Below are 26,449 nucleotides of genomic sequence, written 5' to 3'. Positions count from 1 at the left end.
AAGCGCCCTCTTATCGTATATCCTATGGTTTTGCGTTAATCGTTTCATTTAGCGTATATCGTATCGTTTAGCGTACATCGTTTCGTTTAGCGTATATCGTATCGTTTAGCGTACATCGTTTCGTTTAGCGTGTATGTTTAAAAAAAAATATAAAACAGGAATTGTGTTCTGTTAAATCTTTTTATATAGGTGATAATATGCGTAAAGTTCGGATCAATCAACATTTTTTTGAAAATAGCCTAAGGTATCACCCTTTTTTTTCAAATGAACAATTCAAGTTATTTTAGATGGAAGTCGGAATTAATATAATGTTCTTACACAAATATATTCTGTGTCTTGAGGTTGACTTTTTGTTCAAAAAGATTTTTAAATATCTTTTATGTATTCTCTTTTAGAGCATGTCTTTTAAAATCGACTGAATAGCAGTTTTATCTATACTAGAACACACCCGCGAAATCGCGGGCATTCAGAGCGTAGTTTAAAGTATGTAAAGTGTTGTTGGAAGAATTTTGTAAAATATTGAATGACTGGAGAATTTCAGCAAAAGTATCATAAGTCATATATAGGTTATTTGGGACAGGAAAATGCTTCTTTTTTTTTTTATCCCTCCTCCTTTATTTCCAAAATTCCCAATTTTTGGTTTTCTATCAATTTCAATATGAACATAGTTTTCATTTAGTATGTTATGAACATTTAAGTAAGGAGCCTGTAATTCAGTGGTTGTCGTTTGTTTATGTGTTACATATTTGTTTTTCGTTCACTTTTTGTACATAAATAAGGCCGCTAGTTTTCTGGTTTGAATTGTTTTACATTGTCAGTTCGGGGCCTTTTGAAGCTGAGTATGCGGTATGGTCTTTGCTCGTTGTTGAAGGTCGTACGGTGACATATAGTTGTTAATTTCTGTGTCATATTGGACTCTTGTGGAGAGTTGTCTCAACATGGCAATCATACCACATCTTCTTTTTTTTGTAATCAAGGAATTTTGTAAAAGATTTAATGACTGGAGAATTTCAGAAAAGGTATCAAAAGTTCACATGAATATTTTTAGCGCTTATCTGTATATTATGAACATTCATTACTATATAAATATAATGTATTTACTTTCAATTCTAAGTTTACTAATCGATCCATGGTGGTCATTGATATAGTATACAGACCCTCTCTATTTAATAAACTATGTGACCGCCGTGGATAGTAAACTTGAAAATGATAGCAGATAGAAATCTGTAAATACACTTTATTCTTTGTATATATGTATGTTCAAAGTATACAGAAAAACGCAAACCGGAAGTCTAATCTGACTTAAAGTTTTGTCCAATGACGGGACAATATCCGGATGCCTTTTTTCTCGTTTTTCTCCCAAAATAACTCAATCTGAATAATCATATGAATGGATGACAAATGCGACTATGCACTGTACCTATAGGACACAGAGGCGTGTTGATTGATTTATTGTGGAAAGGAGAGAAGCGACACCAAAAATGAGGTCTTCTCGTTTAATAGTATAGATATTTCGTAATTAAACCATTTAGTTTTGTTTAATAGATTTTTTTATTCATTTTAAAATCAGACGAAAAAAAAAAATATTCGAGAAATTTCAAACAAAAACAATTATTCATTATGTGCCTCATCAACTCCAAATATAAATCCCTACCAATGTACAAACGATTGTGTATTATTTTACCTATAAATGCCCTTTACTTTAAACAATCATCAACAATTGTCCGGCAAAAAACTAGACCATTTCTCTCTATTCCTGATTTTTCTTATACCATTTTCCTTAATTTTCTTTTACCAGTTCCCTCTGTTCTTTATTTTGCCCGTTATACTTTTACACTATTCTAATTTTGTATTTTTTTTTCTTTATTTTCCTGTATTTATACCTCCTTAATTCGGAGCAACCCACCCTAAATATACATATGATACACACGGTCTATAGGTCATCGCTTGTGCCGAAATACACATGTTTGCATAACACAGGATGTCCTTGTTCATATTTATTTTAAGTATTGAATGCTTTTTTGTAACTTCATTGGGGTGTAAAAGTGTTGACCGGAGAACATTTTGTAAGAAGCGCCAAAGCGCTTCATTCTAAAAATGTGCGCGCGGTCAACGCTTTTACAACCCTATGAAGTTACAAAAAGAAGCATTTAATACTTATAAATACATTTTTTTAGCTAGGATTATGAAAACACGATTTTTATCAAGTTTTATTTAATTTACCTGTGCCCTCTATTGTGTACGGAAGCCGTAAGGGGACACACAAAACATTAGAAAATATTTTTTTTAATTCGAGATCACGATAAAACATTACCGTTTTACCGAGATCTCGATAAAAAATGTATCGCTATTTCGATAAAACGAAACTGTTATATCGAGATATCGTATTATTAAATCGTTATCTCGGTTTAATATATCGAGATCTCGATATAAAATATATCGTTATCTCGAGAAAACGAAACTGTTGTATCGAGATCTCGGATTATTATATCGTTATCTCGATTTATTAAAACGATATCTCGGATTATTAAATCGTTATCTTGGTTAAATATATCGAGATCTCGATTAAAATATATCGTTATCTCGATAAAACGAATCTGTATTCTGTATTTCTGAATTCGTCATTCTGATGTTATCTTACAAATATTCAAATTAATATCAGAAACAAAAATTCAAAGCACTCTTTAAAAATTTTAACTTAATTCATTCATTTATTTAGTTTCGGAGAATAAACTAGTGGATTTCCCTAGCTATTATTAACCGAAATTCCTTGGTTCAATGTATGGAAAACCTGACTACCAAAACATATAAATATATTAAAATACTCAACGTTACAATTTTTTATTTTCACAGTACCTTTGATGTTCTTCATGCCATATTTATAGATATAACATGTCCATTTTGCCGCAATGACCATTAGAGGGGTTACAGAAGACCTACATGCCAAAATAGGCGTGAAAATTTAAAAAAAAAGCCAATTTTGAATAATGAATGGGATATTTTGAATAATGGAATGGACTGTTGCGACCCTTCAGACCCTAAACAGATATACATAAGACCTTATTCGAAAGCTTATTAATAGAGAAACAAAAGGAATATAGTGAATATGTCCTGCAACGCATATTAGAGGAGTAACAAAGGACCTAAAAATAGAAATACGGGTGAACATCATAAAATACCTTATTTTGAATAATGGAGTCAACTTCTGCGACCCGTCAGCCCATAATTAAGAAAAAATTTATAGACCATTTGAAAGCTTATTAATAGAGAAACTTAATGGTTACAAATAATATGTGCCGCAATGACCATTAGAGTGGGTTACGAAGGACCTAAATGCCTAAATACGCGTGAACGTTAAGAAATATGTAGCCAATTTTGAATAATGGAAGGGATATTTTGAATAATAGAATGGACTGCTGCGATCCTTTAGTCCCTACTTACATACATACCTTATTCCTCATTCAAAAGCTTATTTATAGAGAACAAAAGACATATAGTCAATCTGTTCCCCAACGCATATTTGAGGATTGACATAGAACCTACATGTCGAAATACGCGTGAACATTAAGAAATAGCTTATTTTGAATAATGGAATCGATATTTTGAAAAATGGAATGGACTGCTGCAATCCTGCAGCCCCTAATTACATACATACCTTATACCTTATATAGCTTATTTATAGAAAACAGAAGACATATAGTCAATATGTTCCGCAACGCTTATTAGAGGAGTAACACAGACCCTTCGACCCTTTATACACTACTTGAAAGCTTATAGAAAGAGGGATACAATGGTATATTAATAAGCTTTCGAATTAGGTATACTATATATTTGGAACTAGGGGTTGAAGGGTCGCGACAGTCTATTTCAATATTCCAAACATCCATTCCATTATTCAAAATTGGCCATTTCTTAATATTCACGTGTATTTTGGCATTTAGGTCTTCAGTAACCTCTCTAACTGTCATTGCGGCACATACTATTTATATCATTTTGTTCCTCTTTTAATAAGCTTTCAAATGGTGTATCAAGTTTTCCTTAATTTGTGGCTGACGGGTCGCTGAAGTTCATTCCATTATTTAAAATAAGCTTTTTCATAATGTTCAGCCGTATTTCTATTTTAAGGTCCTTCAATACTTCTCTAATTTGCGTTGCGGAACATATTGACTATATAATTTTTGTTCCTCTATTAATAGGCTTTCAAATGAGGTCTATTAACAGCAAAGGTAACGTGAAAATAAAAACAAAGAATACGGTGAGTATTTTAATACTTATATATATATGTTTTGGTATTCAGGTCGTCCATACATTGTAAAAAGGAATTTCGTTTAAAAATAGTTAGGGAAATCCACTAGTTTATTCTCTGAAACTAAATAAATGAATGAATTAAGTTAAAATTTTTAAAGAATTTGAGATCTCGATAATACAGTTTCGTTTTATTGAGATAACGATATATTTTTATCGAGATCTCGATATATTTAACCGAGATAACGATTTAATAATCCGAGATCTCGTTTTAATAAATCGAGATAACAATATAATAATCCGAGATCTCGATTTAATAAATCGACATAACGATATAATAATTCAAGATCTCGATATAAGAGTTTCGTTTTCTCAAAATAGCGATATAATAATCCAAGATCTCGATATATCAGTTTCGTTTTCTCGAGATAACGATACATTTTTATCGAGATCTCGATATATTAAACCAAGATAACGATTTAATAATCCGAGATCTCGATATAACAGTTTCGTTTTCTCGAGAAAACGCAACTGTTATATCGAGATCTCAAATTATTATATCGTTATCTCGAGAAAACGAAACTGTTATATCGAGATCTCAAATTATTATATCGTTATCTCGACAAACGAAACTCTTATATCGAGATATCGGATTATTATATCGTTATCTTGAGAAAACGAAACTATGTATTAAACCGAGATAACAATATAATAATCCGAGATCTCGATATAATAATCCGAGATCTCGATATAATAAATCGAGATAACGATTTAATAATCCGAGATAATGATTTAATAATCCGAGATATCAATATAACAATTTCGTTTTATCGAGATAACGATATATTTTTTATCGAGATCTCGGTAAAACGGTAATGTTTGATCGTGATCTCGAATTAAAAAAAAATATTTTCTAATGTTTTGTGTGTCCCCTTACGGCTTCCGTAATTGTTGGACCTCGTGTCATCTTGAATGATACATTCTATTGTGTAATGAAATTGATTAAGGAATAACGCAAGACTGCAGTGTAGCCAATCAGAATAACGTATTATAATTCAATACAAATCTTTATTGCCATAAAACTACATATTTATAGTATGTGACACAACATGTAATGACACATACATCTTATGTTAGTATAACATTGTAAATGTCCTCCTAATGATACATCTAATAGTTGTCACTGGACATTAAACAGCTAACTATATATTCAACCTTCCTATTCTTAGTTTTGTTATAATGTGAAAATCAAACAACATGATGAAACAATAATTATTGCAGATTTTCACTAGGGAAATAATGGGAAATAATTGTAAACAAAACCACTCAAAAACATCCCTACGACATAAATAAAGTCTAGCCTTTTCACATTAAAATACGGTATTTTTATCTATTTCAATCTATTCTGAATAATCTTAAACAATTTCAAATCAAACGGTCATTTTTCTTATTTGCCATAAAAAAACAATTATTTTCATTTCTTATTTTAAACAGATCGATTGTTTTTCAATTGTCGGTACCTGTCAGCATTTATAAAACCGTGTTTGCCAGAAAAAAAGCTACATAGAACAGAAAAATAGCGATGTCTTAGAAATACTTCGAGTCCCTACATGTATTTTCTAATTTCTGTTGTAATGTGGTGTAATACAAAGTGGTAATTCCTGGATACTAATTTGTACCCATCAAGCATGGGGTTAATAACAAATCTATTGTCAGTAGTCTCTTTTTCTTTACTCGCAAAGTATTCACCTAAATCATGTTTTATTTATGAAAAATGCTCATTGCTGGCGAATGTTAAACATTGATCTCTAGGTTTTCAACTATTTAGTTGTTAGGGTTACTTTCTGATTTCGCAAATCTGACATTTTATGGTCATTATTGTTTGCATCCAATTGCACCAATGAATTCAAAAGATATAAACGCAACACCGTATAAGAGTCGTTATATTACATAAACTATTATTTTTTTTTTCTTTAACGAAAACTAAATACGGAACCACTTCTCACAATTCGCTTTGGGGTTATTGTGCTTATCTTTTGACAAAATATAGCATTTTTTCAAAAACAAAACGTATAAGAGTAATATATAAAACTGAACTGTAGTGAAGAGTTGAGAAGTATAGTAATTCCGAATTTTAATTGACTGTTCTTAATCTTAGTGTATTTCTGATATATGTCTCCGTCACCAGCTAATAAAAGCAAAATGGATATACATTATTTATGTATGTGCCTGACCCATGTCAGGAGCCTGTAATTCAGTGGTTGTCGTTTGTTTATGTTTTACATATTTGTTTTTTTATAGCTGACTATGCGGTATAGGTTTGGTCATTGTTGAAGGCCGTACGGTGACCTATAGTTGTTAATGTCTGTGTCATTTTGGTCTTTTGTGGATAGTTGTTTCATTGGCAATCATACCATATCTTCTTTTTTATATAGTAGATATTTCTAATTTTGAAAACAATATTTCTCTTGCTTCGTTGATAAAAGGGCACTTACAAAATAGTGAATACTATCCTCACCAAGATGACCATAGGTGCTTGCGGTATTGGGTTTAATATTGATAATATTTAAATCTGCATTTGAATAACTGCACCATTTTACTCAACTGCACTGGTATTAAACTGATAACCGTAACTGGAATTACGACTATCCCAATATGGCGACGGCAGATATATGTAAAATCTTTACAGCCATTTTTCTCAAATGTAGCATGTTTTTGTCAATAGTTAGTCAGCTGCAAAGTGTTTCTATACCATTAAATCGTATTTGAATTGTAACGATGCACTGTAATAGTCTAAGCGCTTTGAAAATTGCCGTTGAAAAATTCTGCCAAGATCTGTTACAGAATAAGGTTGTCAAAGTTGAGAAAAACGCTTGGTACTTTTATATACTTTGTGGAAAGATAGAATAAAAACACTATAGTTTTCGTCAGAACTCAAAGATTCTTCGATATGTCCCATTGTCTTCTGAATACTTTTTAAGATGAACAATTTAAAAATTTTATACCAAACATTTAAAATTTTACTCGGCGTTTATAAATAGCATTGAAAGTACAACATCTTATAAACGATAATCATTGATAAAATTAATGTAAATGAGCCACTCTTTCTCAGGTTGAGATGGAATATGTTCGTTTTCTGATTCAACGAGTTTAACAATCGAAACACCTGAAATATTGTTTTATGACAAGCACGAAAAATGGCAAAATTAAACTTCCAACAGCGGACAATGATTTCTAATTATACGATATTCTTGCAATGGATGTTTTAAATGCAATGCAGAACTTATCAAGTAAGACATTTCTTATCCCTTTTCAAATATGAAGTCACATGCACGAAAAAGTTTGCTTGACAACATATTCCATCTTGGCCACAACTCCCCCACCCCTACCTTGTAAAAATTTAATGTTATCTCCCTAGTGTCGATTTCGACCTCGAGCTTTAATTGTAACCGCAGAGAAATGGTCAATTGTAAGTCGATGTGCCTCTATCCACCACCAACACAAAACCACAAGCTGAGTGAGGACACTTTCTTGCTATAAGACGTCTAGAACTATTTTCAACCTTGTCGTCTTATTTTTAAAATTATGTCATTGATGATCTGATCACTACAACTCTTGAACAATATATTCGTTCTCGTGAAAACTAAGATTTGTTTAACTTTCAAATTTTATCGTGGTCTCTTCTCGTGATATAGCGGCTATTTGTATGTTTACAGCTAATTTTCTTATGCATGTAAAGCGAAACTTTGGTTAGCTTGCTTGCTTAGTTTGTATATTTTACAATTGTAATTGCTATAATGTCCAATCAAATTTAAATATAATATATACAGATTAAAATATGCCTCTATATTGTTTGAAGATGTCAATGTTATTTACAAAGCTTGAATCCATGTTTATATAAACTAAGCAAGGAAGCCTATCAAAGCTTTACTCTACAAGCATTAGGAAATTAGCTGTAAAGTCGACAAGATAACAGGTTAATGTATTCAAGTGAAAGTAAGATCGGTTGCAATTACAATGGTTCAATCAATCTTATCTTTGATTTTCCATATTGGCATCCCTATAAAATCAGACAGACCATGCCTGACCCATGGCACTAAATATTATGCATGTCAGTGGATATTTTCTTTGTGAAGCTAGCACTAATAAGTAAGTGAGTAAGTAAGTAAATTATTTATTACAGTGACATGTGTTTTTCACAAAATATTATATAATACAGTGAGATATAAAAACAATAATTAGAACACCCGACCCTGTGGGTCTATAAGTCACTTTAAAGTCATAAGAAACGAGTGACCGGTGAAACATAATGTTCTTCCAATTCTTGAACCAATGCATACAAACATCATAAACTTAATCTTCTGTGCACGAATTTATCATTTTTTTCGTGTAAATTTCGTATAATCGTCATTTTTTTTAATCGGTCAGTGTTGTTGTGAAAATATGGCAGGTAATTAAATTTGTGTTTTGAAGCCGAAGTTTAACGATTGTCACCTGTTTGTCAACAATCGACAAAAAATCAACAAAAAAACATGGAAATTGAGCACGTGTTTAACATGTTAATTCAGATAATAGTTTATTTTAAAGACATCCATGCGTATTGTGATCACCGGATGGGTCACACTGAGGTCACTTTGCATACGGAAAATATGTCGGGGAAATTGCTTCCTGGAAACAATTAAAATAAAGTAAACTTGTTCTAAATATGAATAAATTAAAGAATTTTCTTCAGAAAAAAGTATATGTACATAAGTTTTATAATGAAAACTATCCATTGAGTTATAAAAAAACATATGCATTATTTTTTTTGATTTGAGGTTTCTTATGACTTTAAACATAAATTACAATGGTACGACGAACAAAAATAAATAAATGTTATCGAAAATTTTCATCAAACATTTTTTTTTCTCTATTACTAATAACATATATTATTAACGTGTCTGAAATATTTTGAAAAGTGAAATTAAACTCTTGAACAGATCATTTATAAACGTCGTTTGTGTGAATTCGGGATTTACACGTATTAAAAACTCTTCACTTTTCGGGATTCGAGGAAAAAAACATTTACAGACCTTCTAAAATTCAAACTGACCATTATTCCGTGCGTTCATCGTGTATCGTGCGTGTTGCGTGCGTGCATCGTGCGTGTATCGTGCGTGTACCAATCGTGCGTTCATCATTCATCGTTCCGTGTATTTTCCGTGTAACGTGCGTGCATCGTGTATTCTTAATCGTGTATCGTGCGTGTATCGTGCGTGTATCGTGCGCTCATCAATCATTCATTCTTAACCGTGTATCGTGCGTATATCGTGCGTTCATCAATCATTCATTCTTATAACCGTGTATCGTTCGTTCGTCAATCGTGTATAATTGTGTAGATCAGATAACGTGCATTTGTGAAACGTTCATCTTTAAGTGTGTAACGTTCATACATTGCGGTTTTTATATGATAGTCGGTTATAGAGCTCACCAAAGCTTATATTTTTTTCTCACGGTTAAAGTATATGTATATAAATAATTTAAATAAAATGTACAGTCATACTTACTTTCTTTTAAAATAAGCTAAAATGTTTTGTGGAAAATTGAATAAAAATAAACATTATATGTATTTGAATGCATTATTTTAATTAAACAAATATAAAATCACGCAAATACATCATGTATTATTTTAAATTGAGGAACTTTTAAAACTTGAAATTGGATTTACAAGTTTAAGATATAATCTTGTTTTTTTTTTGTTTTTTTTTTTATAAATTAGTTAAATATATGGTATTATCATAACAAGTCTTTACTTGAATGGAATAAACATGGAACACTTTCAAGGATTCATTTTTTATTGTGTTCATGGTTGCCTATCAATGACACCGTTTTTAATGTATGTTTAAAAGATTATTATCCGAAAAATAATTTACAATAGTACGTTGTTACTGACTAGGTTGGTCCCCTCCGTAAAACATTCAGTATGCATTCGGAACATACATAATTTATATTAAGGTATTGTCAAGAATTTCAATAACGGCCGGGAAACAGACTAGTTGTTAACCTTATATGACTATAAAAGAATGACGGATGTTTTTTTTTTATCGGTACGTCTAAACACTGCTAAGGAATCCTTAGTGCACTAAGACTTTGACTATACAATGCTGCTAAGGACTAGAAGGAGTGCTGTTATATGTATTATTTTTATATATCATGTTAGAGATTGATATTTAATGCATAAATTTCAAATTTTACAGAAAAATAATCATAAATAAACGAAATATTCAACATTATTTTGACACGTGCCGGTTTTTCTTTGATATGCCGAAAATCAATGAACCGTTTGGCACGTGCCAAATAACATATATATATAGAAACTTATTAAACAATGACGATCTATTTTATTTTAAGTGATTTAAAACAATTGTATCGAAAAGATTTATGCTTCAAATATTTATAATTAAATGTGTTGTTCTTATTTAAAATGATGAAAAGGACAAATAATTTTGCTGTTGTTTTATTTCTTTTGCAACAAAATTGTTTGCCATAGGAGCACGACTTTGATGTGCGCCAACTTATAAATAAGAGTGTGGTCAGCTTGTTAAAATGTTTATGTAAGATATACGGAGACAAAAGGAATATATATATATTTATAAGTGTTTTGTTTTTATTTTAATTCCAACAAAGATGCGTGTAAATACAAATGGTTTCACTAAAAATATGAGTAAATTCCGAAAACCATCATAAGAAACAACTATGTTAAGTTTCATGAAATGGATAAGCGGTTCTCAAGTTACAGTGCGACATGCGGACGGACGGACGCCGGACATTTGTATACCATAAAACGTCCCGTCAAAATGTTGACGGGCGTATAAAAAAGCCTAGTGCGCCCGTATGTCAAAAGAAATCTGATTTGTATGTTTTTTGTCGAGTCTTCGACTTTAGTCGAAAAAGCGAGACTAAGCGATCCTACATCCCGTCGGCGTCTTTGAAATTGTAATGACCGTTTCTTAAACTATCCTGGATTTCTATAAAACTTGGACAGAAGCTTGTTAATAATTATAAGATAGTATCAGGAAGTTTTAAAAAATTTATTAGATTCATAAATTGTCCTGGGTTTTTACCAAACTTGGACAGAAACTTTTTTCAATCAAAAGATAGTATCAACAAGAATATTTTATTGATTTATTTCCTCATTGTTGTTGAGCATGCGATTAACAGAAAGAATAGGCAAGACACTGGGTTCCCCGGAACCTTTACGATTTTTTTTTAACAAATTGTCTGTTTAACATATTGTATGAGATAATTTATGAAATAGTTACTGTGGTGCGTTCATTACTCACTGTTGAAGGCCGTGGGGTGACTTATGGTGAAAACTTCTGTGTCATTTTATATTTTGCGATGAGTTGTCTCATCCCAAATCATACCACATCTTTTTCTTGTTATCAAAACTTCAACATGTATTTTCAAAAACTTTAAGAACTATTGTACGAATATGTATTGAAACCTCGTAACCAGCTTCAACATGTTCATGTGTGGACAAGTATCATTTGCAAATCTATAAAACACGTATTCAAAATGGCGATTAACTGGAAACAACAAAGTATACCACAATTTGTGAAAACGCTCCACGAAGAAGTCAAGCTGACGACGGACGACGACAAAGTGATACCAATATACGAACGCAAAATTTGTATGCGGTCTTTTAAAAACCGACATTAGATCTATTACTCTGTTGACAAATTTATCATTTACTTGAAATGATTTCAAAATACACTTGAGAAAATACTTCTTCGTTCTGATTTTTTTCCCAAGAATTATTCATTTATAAGTATCCAATTTTACCGATCTTATCGATTAAACGTTAAGACATCAGATAGGAGGATTCCCGTGTAATCAGTTGTGTAATTTGACACGTGTAAGACGGTTCATTGATTTTCGGCATATCAAAGAAAAACAGGCGCGTGTCTTGATAATGTTGAATATCTTGTTTATTTATTATTACTTTTCTATAAAATTTGAAATTTATGCATTAAATATCGAAATATACCATAATATGAAAAGAAATTACATGTAACAGAATCCCATCTAGTCCTTAGTGGCATGTTATAAGTTCTTAGTGCACTAAGGACTCCTTTAGACGCACCCGTGTTTTTTTTTACCATGGGGTGTTTTTTGTTCTGTTACTGAGGAGATTTTTTTGTCCTTTATGAATCCATATGACAAAGACTCCAATAAGGATAAATTTTGTTTCATAGAAAAATCGGTAGTTTTTATCCAATTTTTGTTCTTTTCTATCGGATATAATAAAATACAAACAATTAATTGAAGTTTCGTATGCATCTATCAAGACCAAGCAATTTTTGACTAGTATAAAGGGTTGCCTTTGTTTTATAGCTCAAAACGGTATTATTTGTTTTGCGTTACATTGGGTTGAATAATGAAATAATAGCTCAGCACACTTTGGAGCAGACCAGCAGACTTTGGTGCAATGGAGTGCGATGTTTTATAAAACGCGGGATATCTTAATTAAAGTCTACATATGTGCAATTATTATGAGCAGTATATTTGTTTCAATGTCAGTATATAAAGCATTTACTATAGTGTTATTGCCTATGGATGTTATAGTTCAAGTTGCTGCGTTCCTATTTGATGTTTTGCAAATGGAAATTATTCTTGCTTCTACATGTATCGTTACTTAATTTGTTTCTCTAATGAGATCCTCATTTACCATTATATAATCATAAGAATAGTTTGTGGACCCGTATGTATTTAGGGAATGCTACTCAATCGTACGTATAAAAACAAATCTTTCGTGTATTTCCCGTTTCACAGTCCTACATGTATATTGAATTTTACTCACAACTCAGTAAGTTGATACCAGCGCGGGGTACATGTATGCTTAAACCTCTTATTCTTGGATTGCTGTCTGATTGACGAATATCCGTCATTTTATATATTTAGATTTTTTTAAATTTGTTTTTGAGGGATGCACCCAGTTGCACCTTTTCATTTAAGATATATTTCCGTGACGTAATCTCGAAAGATTAGTCACACCACTAAAAACAATAAGGGAAATGAAACTTCTTCTCGCATGTTGCACTTTGGGTAATAGTTCTCTTCGACAAAATACTGTTTTGAACTCAATTTTGGTATAAATATAAAGAAGCCACAATTTGGTTCTGAAATGTATATTTTTGTAAACACCAAAAGCTAGGTAGCATATCCCTTAATTGATACAGGCTCTTAAATTCGACAATGTTTAGAGACAGTGCTAGGGCTGTTAGCAAGTCAAGGTCACTAAACTCTCATTATCCGTTTAGAGATTTTCTGAAAATACAATGGCTTTTGCCTTATTCGAAACTAAAACATTAGCAAATATAACTGGTGGCCTTCGGCTGTCAATTGTTCTTTTCGGGTTGTTGTCTCTTTGACACATTCCCGATTTTCATTCTTAGTTTTAAAATAACTAAAAATACTATTTACAATTGTCAGTTCAAAATACATTTAAGAAGTCAGTGCGATGATACATGTTATATTCTACTGAATTTACTATCCGCTATTATTAGGTAATATATATATTATATAAGGCCTGTGTCCAGGTGGAAATAACGGGCCGTAATAACAATATGTGATTTGTATGTCAGGTGAAAGTGACAACGATGGAATGTATGGCACGCCTGAACCACTTTTATTAAATAATCTTAGATGATCTCAGATAAACTAAGTTTATCTGAGATTATCCCGGTTTATCTCAGATAAACTAAGATTATCTCAGCTTAATTCAAATTTGAAAAAATCCTAGTTTATCTCAGAAAATACATAAAGTTCATTATCTGGAGAAAATCCCGGTTTATTTTAAAATATTAAGAAAATCTAGGATTATCTGAACGATTTTTAGATAATCCTAATTTATCTCCAGATAATTAATTATCTGATTTCAGATAATGTATTATCTCATTTTCCAGATAATTTAAGTTTAAATATACCAAAGAACAATATAACGAGTGTTATAATTGGACGACAATCGTTTGCCAGATACCGTCAGATAATTCATTATCTCAATTCCAGATAATTCATTATCTCATTTTGCAGATAATTTATATAAAAAATACCGTCAGATAATTCATTATCTCATTTTGCAGATAATTTATATAAAAAAATACCGTTAGATAATTCATTATCTCATTTTCCAGATAATTAAGGTTTATTACAGATTCTAAATATACCAAAGCACAATATATATAACTTTATTTCCTCTATTATAGAGATTTGGTGTACATGAAAATATGTAAATCAGAAAATTACAAAAAAACAAAGAATCAAAGTCACTGTTTAAAGTTAATATGTCTATAATATTGATAACGGACACATCTTCTATCGATTGTAGAAATATCTGCAGATCTTTTCAACGTGACGAACACAAGTCTTAGAGAAAAAAGTTAATTCATCATTTTCTAATTCATATGACGTATTGCAAGAGAGAATTGTTGTTGTGAATTCATGTGCCGAAAGACTGTCCATAAAAAACACTGAACTGAATGGGATTAATGTAAATAATGTCTTGCCATAGATCATCTCTTTTGTCTTGTATAAAATCACAGGATACCAGTAAGTGTTCAGCGATATTCAAAAAGAACTTTCCACATTTGTCGCAAATTAAATGTTCATCTTCATAACGTACTATAGAACATAAGTCAATAAATACTTGGCGGAGACACGAAGTTCGGGAAACTGTTTCGCAATTGTCCATGCTTTATGCGGTTTTATTGCAGGATGAATATGTCTAAACATATAAAAGTCATTATCGCATGCAATTCGGTAAAACCACCATTTTTATTACATTAAATACCTTACCTTCATAAATTTAGATATCAGTCCACTCGCTGCATTATTCAACAGGAAACCAGCCAGAAAAAGAACCATGAACCCGTGACAACCTCTCCCACCTGACACATGTGCTTCCTAAACATTCATCATTTTTTCCGGTTCAGCAACGCATGCTGCACGCTTTTGTGGAGGAGGAAACATTTTTTTTTTGCAAACAAGTTGTTTATTATATATATATAGAAATTTAAATTGATATTTTTTGTTTATTATAAGTATATTTAGATAATTTATCATAATTTTATCTGAATATTATGGATAAAATTCCAGCTTCGGCTACCCAAGGGGTAAGTGACAGTCAAATACACACTTCCAACAGTAATTTGTTGTCCCCTTGGCGTTCGGCCACCCATTCTGATGACTTTTGGGATAGAAGTTTGGAATTTCCAGGTGTTTCAGGTGTTGGTATGGAACAGGACTCAGATTATGTTCCTGTCAGGACTTTGCCGTTCACTCCCGGTGCCAGTCAGTTGAGGCTATCTAGGCCTAGCGGGGTATCACACACCGTTACTAGGCCTGTACAGATACCAACGTCTCCTGTGTCTTGCACGACAAGCAGACAGGAGACTCTACCAGCTGGCATCAGGAGTGACCCCTTTTCCAGGACTAGGTGGACCATGAATTTTGCCTACCCTCCCATGTCTATGGGTATGCCCAACTTGCCGCCTTATCCCCAGCCCTTTGACCCGTATTCGGCTCAATCAGTTTGGTTTGGTCAGGGGTTTGGTGGTAGACCCTCTTCAGAGTCATCCTCTTTTAAGGATGAGATGAGGAGTCTTACCACGTCCATACACAAGATTCAAGCTACTGTGAATGCTAAGTTTATGGAGTTTGGTAACAGGCTTGATCTGATGGAGTCTAGGGGTCTGTCTCAGGATCCTGTACAGGACCCTGTCAGACCTCCTAGACAGTTGTTGGAAGACGACTCGGTGTCTTTGGCTCCTAGAAGTCAAGAGGGTAACTTCTTGGATGACCAAGGTGGTATTTCAGATGTTGACAGTGTAGTAAGCACAGAGGGAGATGCTTTCATTCCTAAGGAGCCTTCTTCGGGCAATTCTGATTGTCTTAGGAGTCTGGTCTACTCGATTCGCAGGGATATGTCAAATATGCCCATGTCGTCTCCACCTAGGGTTTCTTCTACTCTTTCGGATTTCATGGCTTGCTCAGGTATAGTCAAGCCAGAGTCTAAGGGGTATTATTCTTTTCAAGAGTCGGGGCACTTTACAACTGCTTTGTCTTTTGTAAACTCTTCTCTGGCTGAGAATCTTGCTAACACTAGCACAACTGGTGGTAGTAAGTTCTCTGGTTTCGGACCTGCCTCTTACCCAGGGAGATGTAGATCTAAGGACTTTGAGATCCATGGATCTTCCTTGGGTATGTCGGCTCCTAATTGTGACAGGGCTTTTTCTAGTTTACTTGGTTCGAAACCTTTGGATGGCCTCAGACTTTCTCAAGCTTCTTTTGTCAAGTCAGAGAATAATCTGAGGTGTTTGACTTTTGTTCTTGAGACAGCTGCGCACTTTTTGTCAGCAGCTGGGTCTCTTTAAAATGACAAAGGGGAGGAATTTTCAGACTTGAGGTCTATGCTGCTTCAGGTAGACAAGAGTCTTGGAATGTCTCAATTCGTCTTGGTACTGTGGCCAACTTTACTCTTGCTAAGAGACAGGAGATTCTTGATAAATCAACTGTCTCTGAAGCGCTTCAGCAGATACTTGTCAGTTCTAAGGACAAGTTGTTCTCTGTTTCCTTAGAGCAGTTACAGGAGGAGTTGAATAAGGCCCCTCCTGTGGTCAAGGTGGATGTAAAGGTCACTGATGGGAAAAGATTTGTCAAGACCACTCAGGTTAACAATCCTTCTTCTTCTCATCAACCCAAGGCTTCTACCTCTTCTTCTTCTTCAAATTCACAGCCTACGAAGAGACCAGCTTTTTCTCGTCCCAACTATTCTAGTGAGAAGAAAGCTAAAGTTGTTAAGGGAAAGAAGCAGGGTAAGTGATGTGTTGTCCCCTCCGTTTAATCGTTCCCCACTGGAAGAGGAAAACTATACTTCTCCTCTTCCTCTTCTTCCAGTGGGGGGCAGGCTGTCCAACTTTCTAGATCAATGGGCTCTGATAACTTCAGACAAGTGGGTACGTTCGATTTTACGGAGGAGATTGGAACTTCAGTTTCTGGAACAGCCTCCTCTTTCTCCTGTTCCAATCAATCTGTCAGTGACAAAGGATTCTCAAAAGAATCAGTTGTTACAAGACGAAGTGAACATTCTTATACAGAAGGGTGTGTTGGAGGAGGTCAATCCTCCTATTCATCTTTCCATCTGCACGCTTGGTTACTGTCAGGAATTCCCTCAGAAAGGGAGGCTTTTCTGAGGGAGCAACCAAGCGTATCTCAGGATCAGTCAGACAATCTACAGGAGCAGTGTATGACTCCAAATGGTCAATTTTCTGTACTTGGTGTCTGTCGAAACAGATTGATCCTATCACAGTTACTGTCCAACAGTTAGCGCATTTTTTCCTTCATCTTTTTGAAGAAAAGGGTTATTCTCCTCCTACTATAAAGGGATATAGATCTGCCATAGCCAGAACAATATCACTTTCAGGAGGCTCTGATTTTGGTGACAATGAGTTTTTGTCTTTGTTGATAAAAAACTTTTGCCTTAATAGACCTCGTCAAAGGCGTTTGGTTCCTTCTTGGGACTTAGGTTTAGTTTTGAAGGTGTTTCAGTTCCCACCTTTTGAACCTTTACATTCAGTCTCCTTGAAATTTTTATCTTATAAATGTTGTTTTCTGATAGCTTTGGCTACGGGTCGCAGAAGGAGTGAGATTCATGCCTTGTCAATTTCTGAGTCTTGTCTCCGCTTTGCGGCTGATAAGTCTTCAGTTACTCTTCTCACTGATCCATCTTTTTTTAGCAAAGAACCAGTTACCTGATAAAGGTTCTGGTTTAATTACTATTCCTGCGTTACCTCCCACGGCGGATAATCAGGTTTTGTGTCCAGTGAGAGCCTTGCTTGTTTACCTAGCTTCTTCAGCTAAATTAAGATCTGCTGGTTCTTCTAGGTTGTTCATTCCTATTAAAAAAGGAATTTCTGACATTTCAGCTAAAACCATTTTTACCTGGATTTGCAATACTATCATTTTGGCTTATAAGTCTGCTTCTTCTGAAGTTTTAGTTAAACATCAAGTTAAAGCACATGAAGTTAGAGCTTTAGCCTCTTCTTGGAACATTTTTAATTCCTCCTCTATGTCGGAAATCATTTCAGCTGGTTTTTGGAGGTCTGATAGTGCCTTTTATAACCATTATTTACGTTCCATGCCTCTTCATTGTAACAACCTCTATTCTTTAGGGCCTTTAATTGCTGCTCAACATGTTGTTTTTCCTCCTCTTAGTTATTGGGATTCAGCGTTTCGTTAAATTCTGTTATCTAAATTTATGAAGGTGAAATATTTAATGTAATAAAAATCAATTAACTTAAACCCAAGACTGTATCTAAATATTTATTAAACAAAAATAGTTCTAACCTTCAGCAAAATACAGAACAGTTGAAATAAAATCCAGACAAAATGATATCGCCGCACTTAAAAAAGAAAATAACTAAAGAATGAATCTAAATGATGTGACACCACTAGAGAAGGATTAGTGTAATTTCAAACCTGTATTTAATTTTCTAAAGTGCACTAGTTGCAATAACGTAATGCTAGAAATGTAGGGATTTGGAAACAAGAAGAACTTATATAAATCTGATCCCCATAGAAGCATTGTTATGTCTAGATTTTGTCACTTTATTTGCAGGCTTGACAAATACCAAATTTTAAAACTGGAACTTATAAAAATGTCAAAACTTTTTGACACCGTTATTAAGAGAAAACATTTTCGAAGTGTGCCTGTGGTACAAGAACATTAAATTTGATAATTTCTCAAGGTATTCCAGTATACAAAAGAATATTATTTTACAAAATCAGTAATGCATTATTCATATTTATATTGTAGATTAAGTTATACACTTAAGGGGGTACAGAACACATAAGAAAAAATAACTCTGACTCATAGTCTGATTCATTGCTACGTTTTAAAATTATGTACAATATGCAAGCTTTTAAAAGATCATGATCAGAATATTTACATTATTGCTAAGACCAGTTGTACACCCTTTGTTATTCATTTAATCATTTAATTTATTTAAAGTAACTCATTTTCCATAAATGAATCTTCAATGAGACATAATTGGGAATTTCAAAGTGAAATAAATTTACCAAAAGAAAACCAGGACATTAGAAATGAGTGAAACAGAAAGAGGAAAGACCATAACTGTCTTCGTTTTTTACCCCTCCTCACATTAGGGTGGATAGGACGTTTATCAGGACTTCCGAATCGAGTGTTTAAGGTCAGAATTTAGGGATTGACCTTTTCATGATCTGGAAATTATTTTTTCGAATTTCCGGATGTCGGGATTTAAATTTATTTAAATTCGGGACCTCGGGATTTTGTGTTTTTAATCGGATTTCGGGATCAGGACCCCTTCTACTCCACTCTCAAATGGTACATTTTGTAGCTCCCTGCGACAATGAAATTTTAACCGAATTAATAATATTCCCTGGACAATTACATAATGATTATGTTCGTAGATCTTCTCATCAAATTGATTAAATCAGTACTGAATGGACTCCACAATAAAAATAAAAATAAACGAGACATGTATTTTTTATTGAAATATGATATGGCCTTAGTAATACATGTAGTAATGTAAAAAAAAATTACGAATAATTTATAATTTCATAATTGCTGTCATATTTTATAAAGTGCAATTGAATATTTTATTGCATGATTTTTATTCATGTAAAAAGTTAGAAGATACCAAGAGGGATAATCAACCACCAGTGCATCATTTACATGTCACGGAACAAGGCAAAAAGAAGAAAAAACGTTCGTTTCAGTCCAAAAACGACACATATTTTTGCTTTTTTAATTCATCTGAATAAAAAAACACTATATCTTTCTAGTATCTTTTTTCTACCATTATCCTGACAGGTGTAGAAAATTAACGGGTGTCTATTCCGTCCGCAATTTTAGGGAAAGTAAAGTCTATTTTTAGAATCATAGTTGAAACTGTACACATATATGATATAAATAGAACATGCTATTTTCGCTTTATCAAATTTAAATTTCGAAGGGATAGCAAAATTTGTTATTTATTTTATTTTATCAAATGAAATTTTGAAATAAATATAAAAAAGAAAGTGTGGTGTTATTGCAAGAGACAAGTGAAAATATTTCTTCTCACGTCTAAATTCAAGATTATTACTGAGTAGAGTAACCATTCTCTATAATAATAAGGGGCCCCAAAAATAATGTGAAACAAACAAACAAATGGAAGTTTTTTTGAAGGTCACACAAAGGTCATCATGATGCAAGACACTTAACCATGTGATGATTCATCCACATGCCAAAAAGCCTGGCCTATTTCAAAAGACGAACAAAAATATGGCCATTATGTACTTTTTGAATAGATTTCTCTCTTATTTAATGAACCAATTTGAGGGTGGGGCGTAATTTAAACTAAAATACCAAAACAACTAACAGTTAAATTTAAAAAAAAAAATTGCAAGAACAACTGACTGGTATAGCACTCCAAATGCTTAGTTTTATGAGAAAAAACCGACACATTTTTTTTCAATTCACTTTCCGGGGTTGATTCTGATACCCCCTATTAAAGTTCTGGCAAAATTTTCAATCTGGATGGACAAACTAACAAGAAAGGGGTAATACTGAACTAATATTCACCCCAGCTATCATTATTAGCTATGCTATTGTCAATTTAGGATTGATTTATTAAAAATTTAAGAAATTTAACCCTATACTCATATTTCAGAAACTTCCAATTTTGGCCGATACTAGTATGTAAAAGATGCCATATTTGAGTTGCCATATCTTTTAAACGTATGTTTCTAATCTTTTAAAACTTTTACAAGATGTTTAGGTTGGCCTAGTTTATCAATGAAAAAAACAATTAAATACTGAACACAAATACTCTGTTTTCAAATGTTTGCCTTGCCAAAATTTGTATCATGAAAAGGGGGGGGGAGGGTCATGTATAGATCAAATTCAAAAGTCAGAATTTTTTATTCTGATAACTATCTATTTACATGTGGAACAATATTTTTGAATATACGTAGTAATCTTATGGTCATTTCTGGTCAGTCGTCTCAAATATTTTGGTAATCAGAAGATTTCCTGCTGTGAAGACAAATAAACATGTGTTTGAATAATTGATTTCTCAATAAGCTGTTAATTGGATAATGTTCTGGCTGCTATTTTTCTGAAGAAACCCAAAATCTGGTGTTTGCCCTATAACTTAACTTTACTTATATCACTACTACTACTTCTACTACTACGACTACTACTACTTCTACTACTACTACTACTACTACTACTACTACTACTATTACTACTACTACTACTACTACTACTACTACTACTACTAATACGTCTATTTTTACTACTACTACTACTATTACTACTACTACTACTACTACTACTACTACTACTACTATACTACTACTACTACTACTACTACTTCTTATATTACTACTACTACTTCTTATATTACTACTACTACTACTACTACTACTACTACTACTACTACTACTACTACTACTACTACTACTACTACTACTACTACTACTACTACTACTACTACTACTACTACTACTACTACTACTACTACTACTACTACTATTACTACTACTACTACTACTACTACTACTACTACTACTACTACTTCTTATATTACTACTACTACTACTTCCGCCACCATAAATACCTCTATTTCCACTACCACTAGTTTCTTTAATAATTCTGAAAATATATACCCCTTTTATCATCTGATTTAAGTATATCCCATTTCTATATGATATTTCCATTCATTTCTATAAATCTAATAAATACAATGTAAGACCAAATTTAAGCATACCGCTAATTTTTGTTAACATTACTGGCGACTGTGTTTAATGATTTAATAAACATTTTAATCGATTCCAGTAATTTACTACTACTACTAAATACTATCACTGTATCCTTTACTCAGCATATGTGAAACTTAACAGTCTAATCTGTATGTAGTCCATGCAGATCCTAATATAACATTTTCTGAAAACATTATAACTTTAAATACGTTGTCCTGAAATATGACAACTTGTAATTGCATAAATAGTTTTGATTAAGTTTACAAATAAAGATTACATAAGTTGGTTTTGAGAAAAAACAATAGATAACAATACGATACATAGTCTCGACAAGTTTATGATGTATGTGTTCAACAAGTACTGAATATTTTTCAGCTTTAATGCAGCGTTAATTGATGTGTTCGGTATATATGTCTAAACACACCTTAACATCTGAAGCAAAATTGCATGTTACCTGTCTAAACTAAAACATCAACATCAATTCGTCATTGTATCGTACACTATGTCGCTTTCATAATATAACATATTCAATTTATTGTGAGTGTTCTATGAATAAGTCAGTAGAGATGTTTTGTATTTATAACAAGATCAGTAAACACGTCATAGTTAGAAGAAACTTAAGAATTGCAATGGGGATTGTGTCAAAGAGTCAACAACCCAACTAAAGAGCAGAGAACAGCCGAAAACCATTAATGGGCCTTCAAAACAGAGAGAAAATCATACACACGGAAGGAGACTTTAACGCATCAAAACAAAAATGCGTTCACGTTTATCAAAAATGAACTTAAGACTTAACAAAAAATAGAAATGAACTAAAAAAAAAGTATATAAGAATAACAAATTCCAGAGGCTCTTGTCTTGGGACAGGTGCGAAACGTGGCCGGATTAATCTTATTTAATGTCAATTACTTTTTATAATGTTTATAGATTTGCTTATCCCTCAAATACTACAACACTACAGACAGTTGTCCAGTCATTGTCATATCCAACAGGAATAGCTGTTGATTCAGCTAATGATCATCTCTACTGGATTGATTCTTTTATAAACCACCTCTCAAGATGCAATCTAGACGGAAGCAATGTAACTGTTCTATCAACTTTTATCGAGCCTTGGGTAATACGACTTGATGTAACAAATAGGTATTCCATTTTATTTTTTTTTAAGAAATTGAGCGAATATGAATTTATTTTGTTAACAGAACAATACACGTGTTTTATCATTCATGTTTTGTTATAAATGTATTTTTTATACCAGCTAGGCTACCATTGTCGTCTTTGGAGAACTTAATTGTTTACTGCAATCTATAATTAGTTATGATTGGCTTTGTTTTGTTATTAGGATTCAAGTTACTGTTACTGTTATGCTAGAAATTGTAATACAACTCGTTGGCTATATGACATCACCATTAGGCTTCACATGATTTCTATCCTTTATCGAATGAACATATAATCAACCAGAACTTAATTAAAACTATTAAATACAATGAATCAATATTAGCATCTGCTTAACAAGAAAATTTACCGTCTAAACTGTTACTGAAAATTAAAAAAATAACTCAAGACATTTGTATCAATCTTAGATTATCAATCATTATAGTCTCTTTACTATTTGAAGATAAATTATTTTCAAAGCGCATCTTCAGTAGCAGAATTGTTTTCGTTCATCATCAACTTGATCTACAGTTAAGATGTGATATATAGTACATGTGGTTTTGTAAGACAGGTTTAGGTTTTTAGTTTTGTTAACTTTGTTGTCATCAACGTGTAAAATATGCCAGTGTGATTTAGTTTCCTTTTATATGTTTTTTTTTAATTTTCATTCCCCTCATTTATAAGGTTTTGCTTTTTTTTTAATTTAACAGGTTATGCTGTAATTGGAATACAAAACTATAGAAAATTGAATTTATTTTTCAATTCAATTTTCTATAGTTTTGTATTCCAATTGATATAGTAAACCTTTACAACTTTACTTTCTGATAAAATATATTTTGAGTTTGCATAAACTATCTGTATTTGTTTGAGACAATAACTTGGCACAAAGAGTACACATAAAACTAGGTCACATATTCGGATGCACTGACATATAATATTGGGTACCACGACATGTCATGGACATTTGCCTTAAATTATATGTTTCAAATTGAAGTTTTTTTTGATAATTTAAATATCTGACATGCAGTACGATCTGCTTCAAACAAATACTTCCATAATGGTGTGTTTGTTGTTAATATAATGCAATTACGACATTGATTTCCCCAAAACATATACTATATATTAGGAGGTTGATATCTTAGATTGTACCTGCCTTCGCCAAAAAATCATGGTGTGTTTTTAACAAGGTTAATCCTTTTGTTTACTACTGTCCGACATTTTGGTCGTTTTTCTTTAAGGAAAATTGTCATTTGAGAAACCTGTTTTTTTTTAAATTAAGCTCGCATGTCACGTTGATTGTCAAAACCAAGCTCAATAGTCACTGTGAATCCGGGATATGGAAATAATGTACTCCAAACGCCTACCTAACGTGGGGAGGGATATGGTGGTTGGGGGCCTGTCGTGTTGCATGAACTATAGTTCAAACAATATCTTGATTGCACTAGAGATGTTAAAGCACTACAAGTTTCTCTGTTATTAGTAGTATTGCATACACATCTTAGTGTGTGATACATGCCGTTCAATATTCTGAATATAAAAGAACACATGCAATCACAATATTATCATTACGAATTTGTTTTCTTAAAACAAATGCATTGATATTGGTGTATCAACATAAAACTTGCAGATACCTTATCTTGGATCCCATTAGAAATACCTTTTGTTTAAAGGGAGTCGTTCATATCTAATCTAAATATATGTTCATCCCATATCTCCTTATCCATGAATGTGTTATACGTTATTAAAATTCGGACATCGTTCATGTCTTTTATGCATTAAAATGATTAGAGGGGGGTCTTATCATATTGAAAGTATACATATTCATTTTAATAAAGGGTCGACTGATTTATAAAGAAAAAAACAGTCATGATGACTTATACATGATAAATTAGGCTAAGTTGGGCTGTTGTGTTGTTCGGAAGTTAACACTAGCAAACTCGTTCTGTGCAAGTCGTTTGTTAAATTGAATGCTTTTTTTATAGGAAAGTGTCACTTTTTTGAAAATGAAGCATTGAAAATCGATCTTTGACTTAAAGAAAGTGTTCGATTGCAATTTATAAGTTCCTTCCGTATACTCGTTTTTAAGTTTGTGTTGTTATATACCAATCCTTTTTCCAAGTCAACTCAATATGCACAATTTATATTTACCTGTCGGTTTATAGTACTATTCACCATTATTTAATGTAACACATGTTTTATATATCATAATCTGTATATGTAGCATTATATGCTTCTCTAATGAATGTTTATTACAACATTACGTACATGCTTAAACACAAATTGAACCAGGAACTTTACGTTTTGATTCGTCATACAGGTGGATGTATATAGTTGAACGGAATACAGGAATATTGAAGTCTAGATTTGATCTATCTGAAAGGCGAACGATCACTAACTTCACATCCTCACCTGTTAATTGCATGGATATAGGTATGCTGTTACTAGTTAGCTTTGTAGTAAAATTACTTATTATATGACAACTTGTCATTGTTTTGTCATTTGTTGTTCACAGATTAGTGTTAAAAAAATTCGAAATACTGATTAAGTTGTTTCTACATGTACCTACACGTTGAAGGGACAAATCGTGATATCATTTGTTAACATTTATTGTATTGAATTGTTTACGTCGTCGTAAATCATTGTGAATCATTCATGACGTAAACACCAGATTTATAAATCAAATAAGTACATATATTACATTTGTACGAATGAATAATGGTTTATCCACTCCATGTTTTAATTCATTGTAGACACTGAAGAGAACAGACTGTACTGGATTAAATATGTTGGTGACATGGAATCCTGTAAAGACGATGGCTCTGATGTTAAAATAATACTTTCAACACATGTTCAAAGATACTACTATGCTATCCGTGTCGTCGGTAGTTACATATATTATGCAAAGGGCAATCAGTTGTTACTGCTATCTAAAACATTAGGATCCACTCCGACTGTTCTGTATAACGATACCAGTTCTATTCACAGTATATTTGTGTTTAATCAATCAGGTATGTTAATACACATCTATAGTCAGAAATAATGATATCATACGTCCCAAATGTGAACCATTTCTTTACAATATCATATTAAATCGTGATGCCAAAATGTTTAGACATATTCAAATGATAGTTTTTGCTAAATCATATCATGAACTAGTCGACATGTCAGGATAAATACCAACAATGTAATTGGAAGTAATGCGATAGACATCAACATCGTTTTTCAC

At 32.5% G+C, this 26,449-nt stretch overlaps 1 protein-coding gene across 1 annotated transcript in view; it reads left to right on the top strand.

Moving 5' to 3' along the window:
• LOC134699556 (low-density lipoprotein receptor-related protein 5-like) overlaps positions 1–26,057 on the top strand; it is a 36,991-nt gene extending 10,934 nt beyond the window's left edge. Inside the window, exons 3-4 of the mRNA XM_063561144.1 lie at positions 22,999–23,185; positions 25,974–26,057. Of these exons, the coding sequence (XP_063417214.1) occupies positions 22,999–23,185; positions 25,974–26,057 (271 nt within the window). The remainder of the gene's footprint in view (positions 1–22,998; positions 23,186–25,973) is intronic.
• Positions 26,058–26,449: the final 392 nt, after the last annotated feature.

Source organism: Mytilus trossulus, unplaced genomic scaffold (genome assembly GCF_036588685.1).
Source record: "Mytilus trossulus isolate FHL-02 unplaced genomic scaffold, PNRI_Mtr1.1.1.hap1 h1tg000070l__unscaffolded, whole genome shotgun sequence".
Classification (NCBI taxonomy): domain Eukaryota; kingdom Metazoa; phylum Mollusca; class Bivalvia; order Mytilida; family Mytilidae; genus Mytilus; species Mytilus trossulus.
The sequence above is the reverse complement of the archived record's forward strand: the minus strand, read 5'-3'. Positions and strand labels throughout refer to the sequence as shown.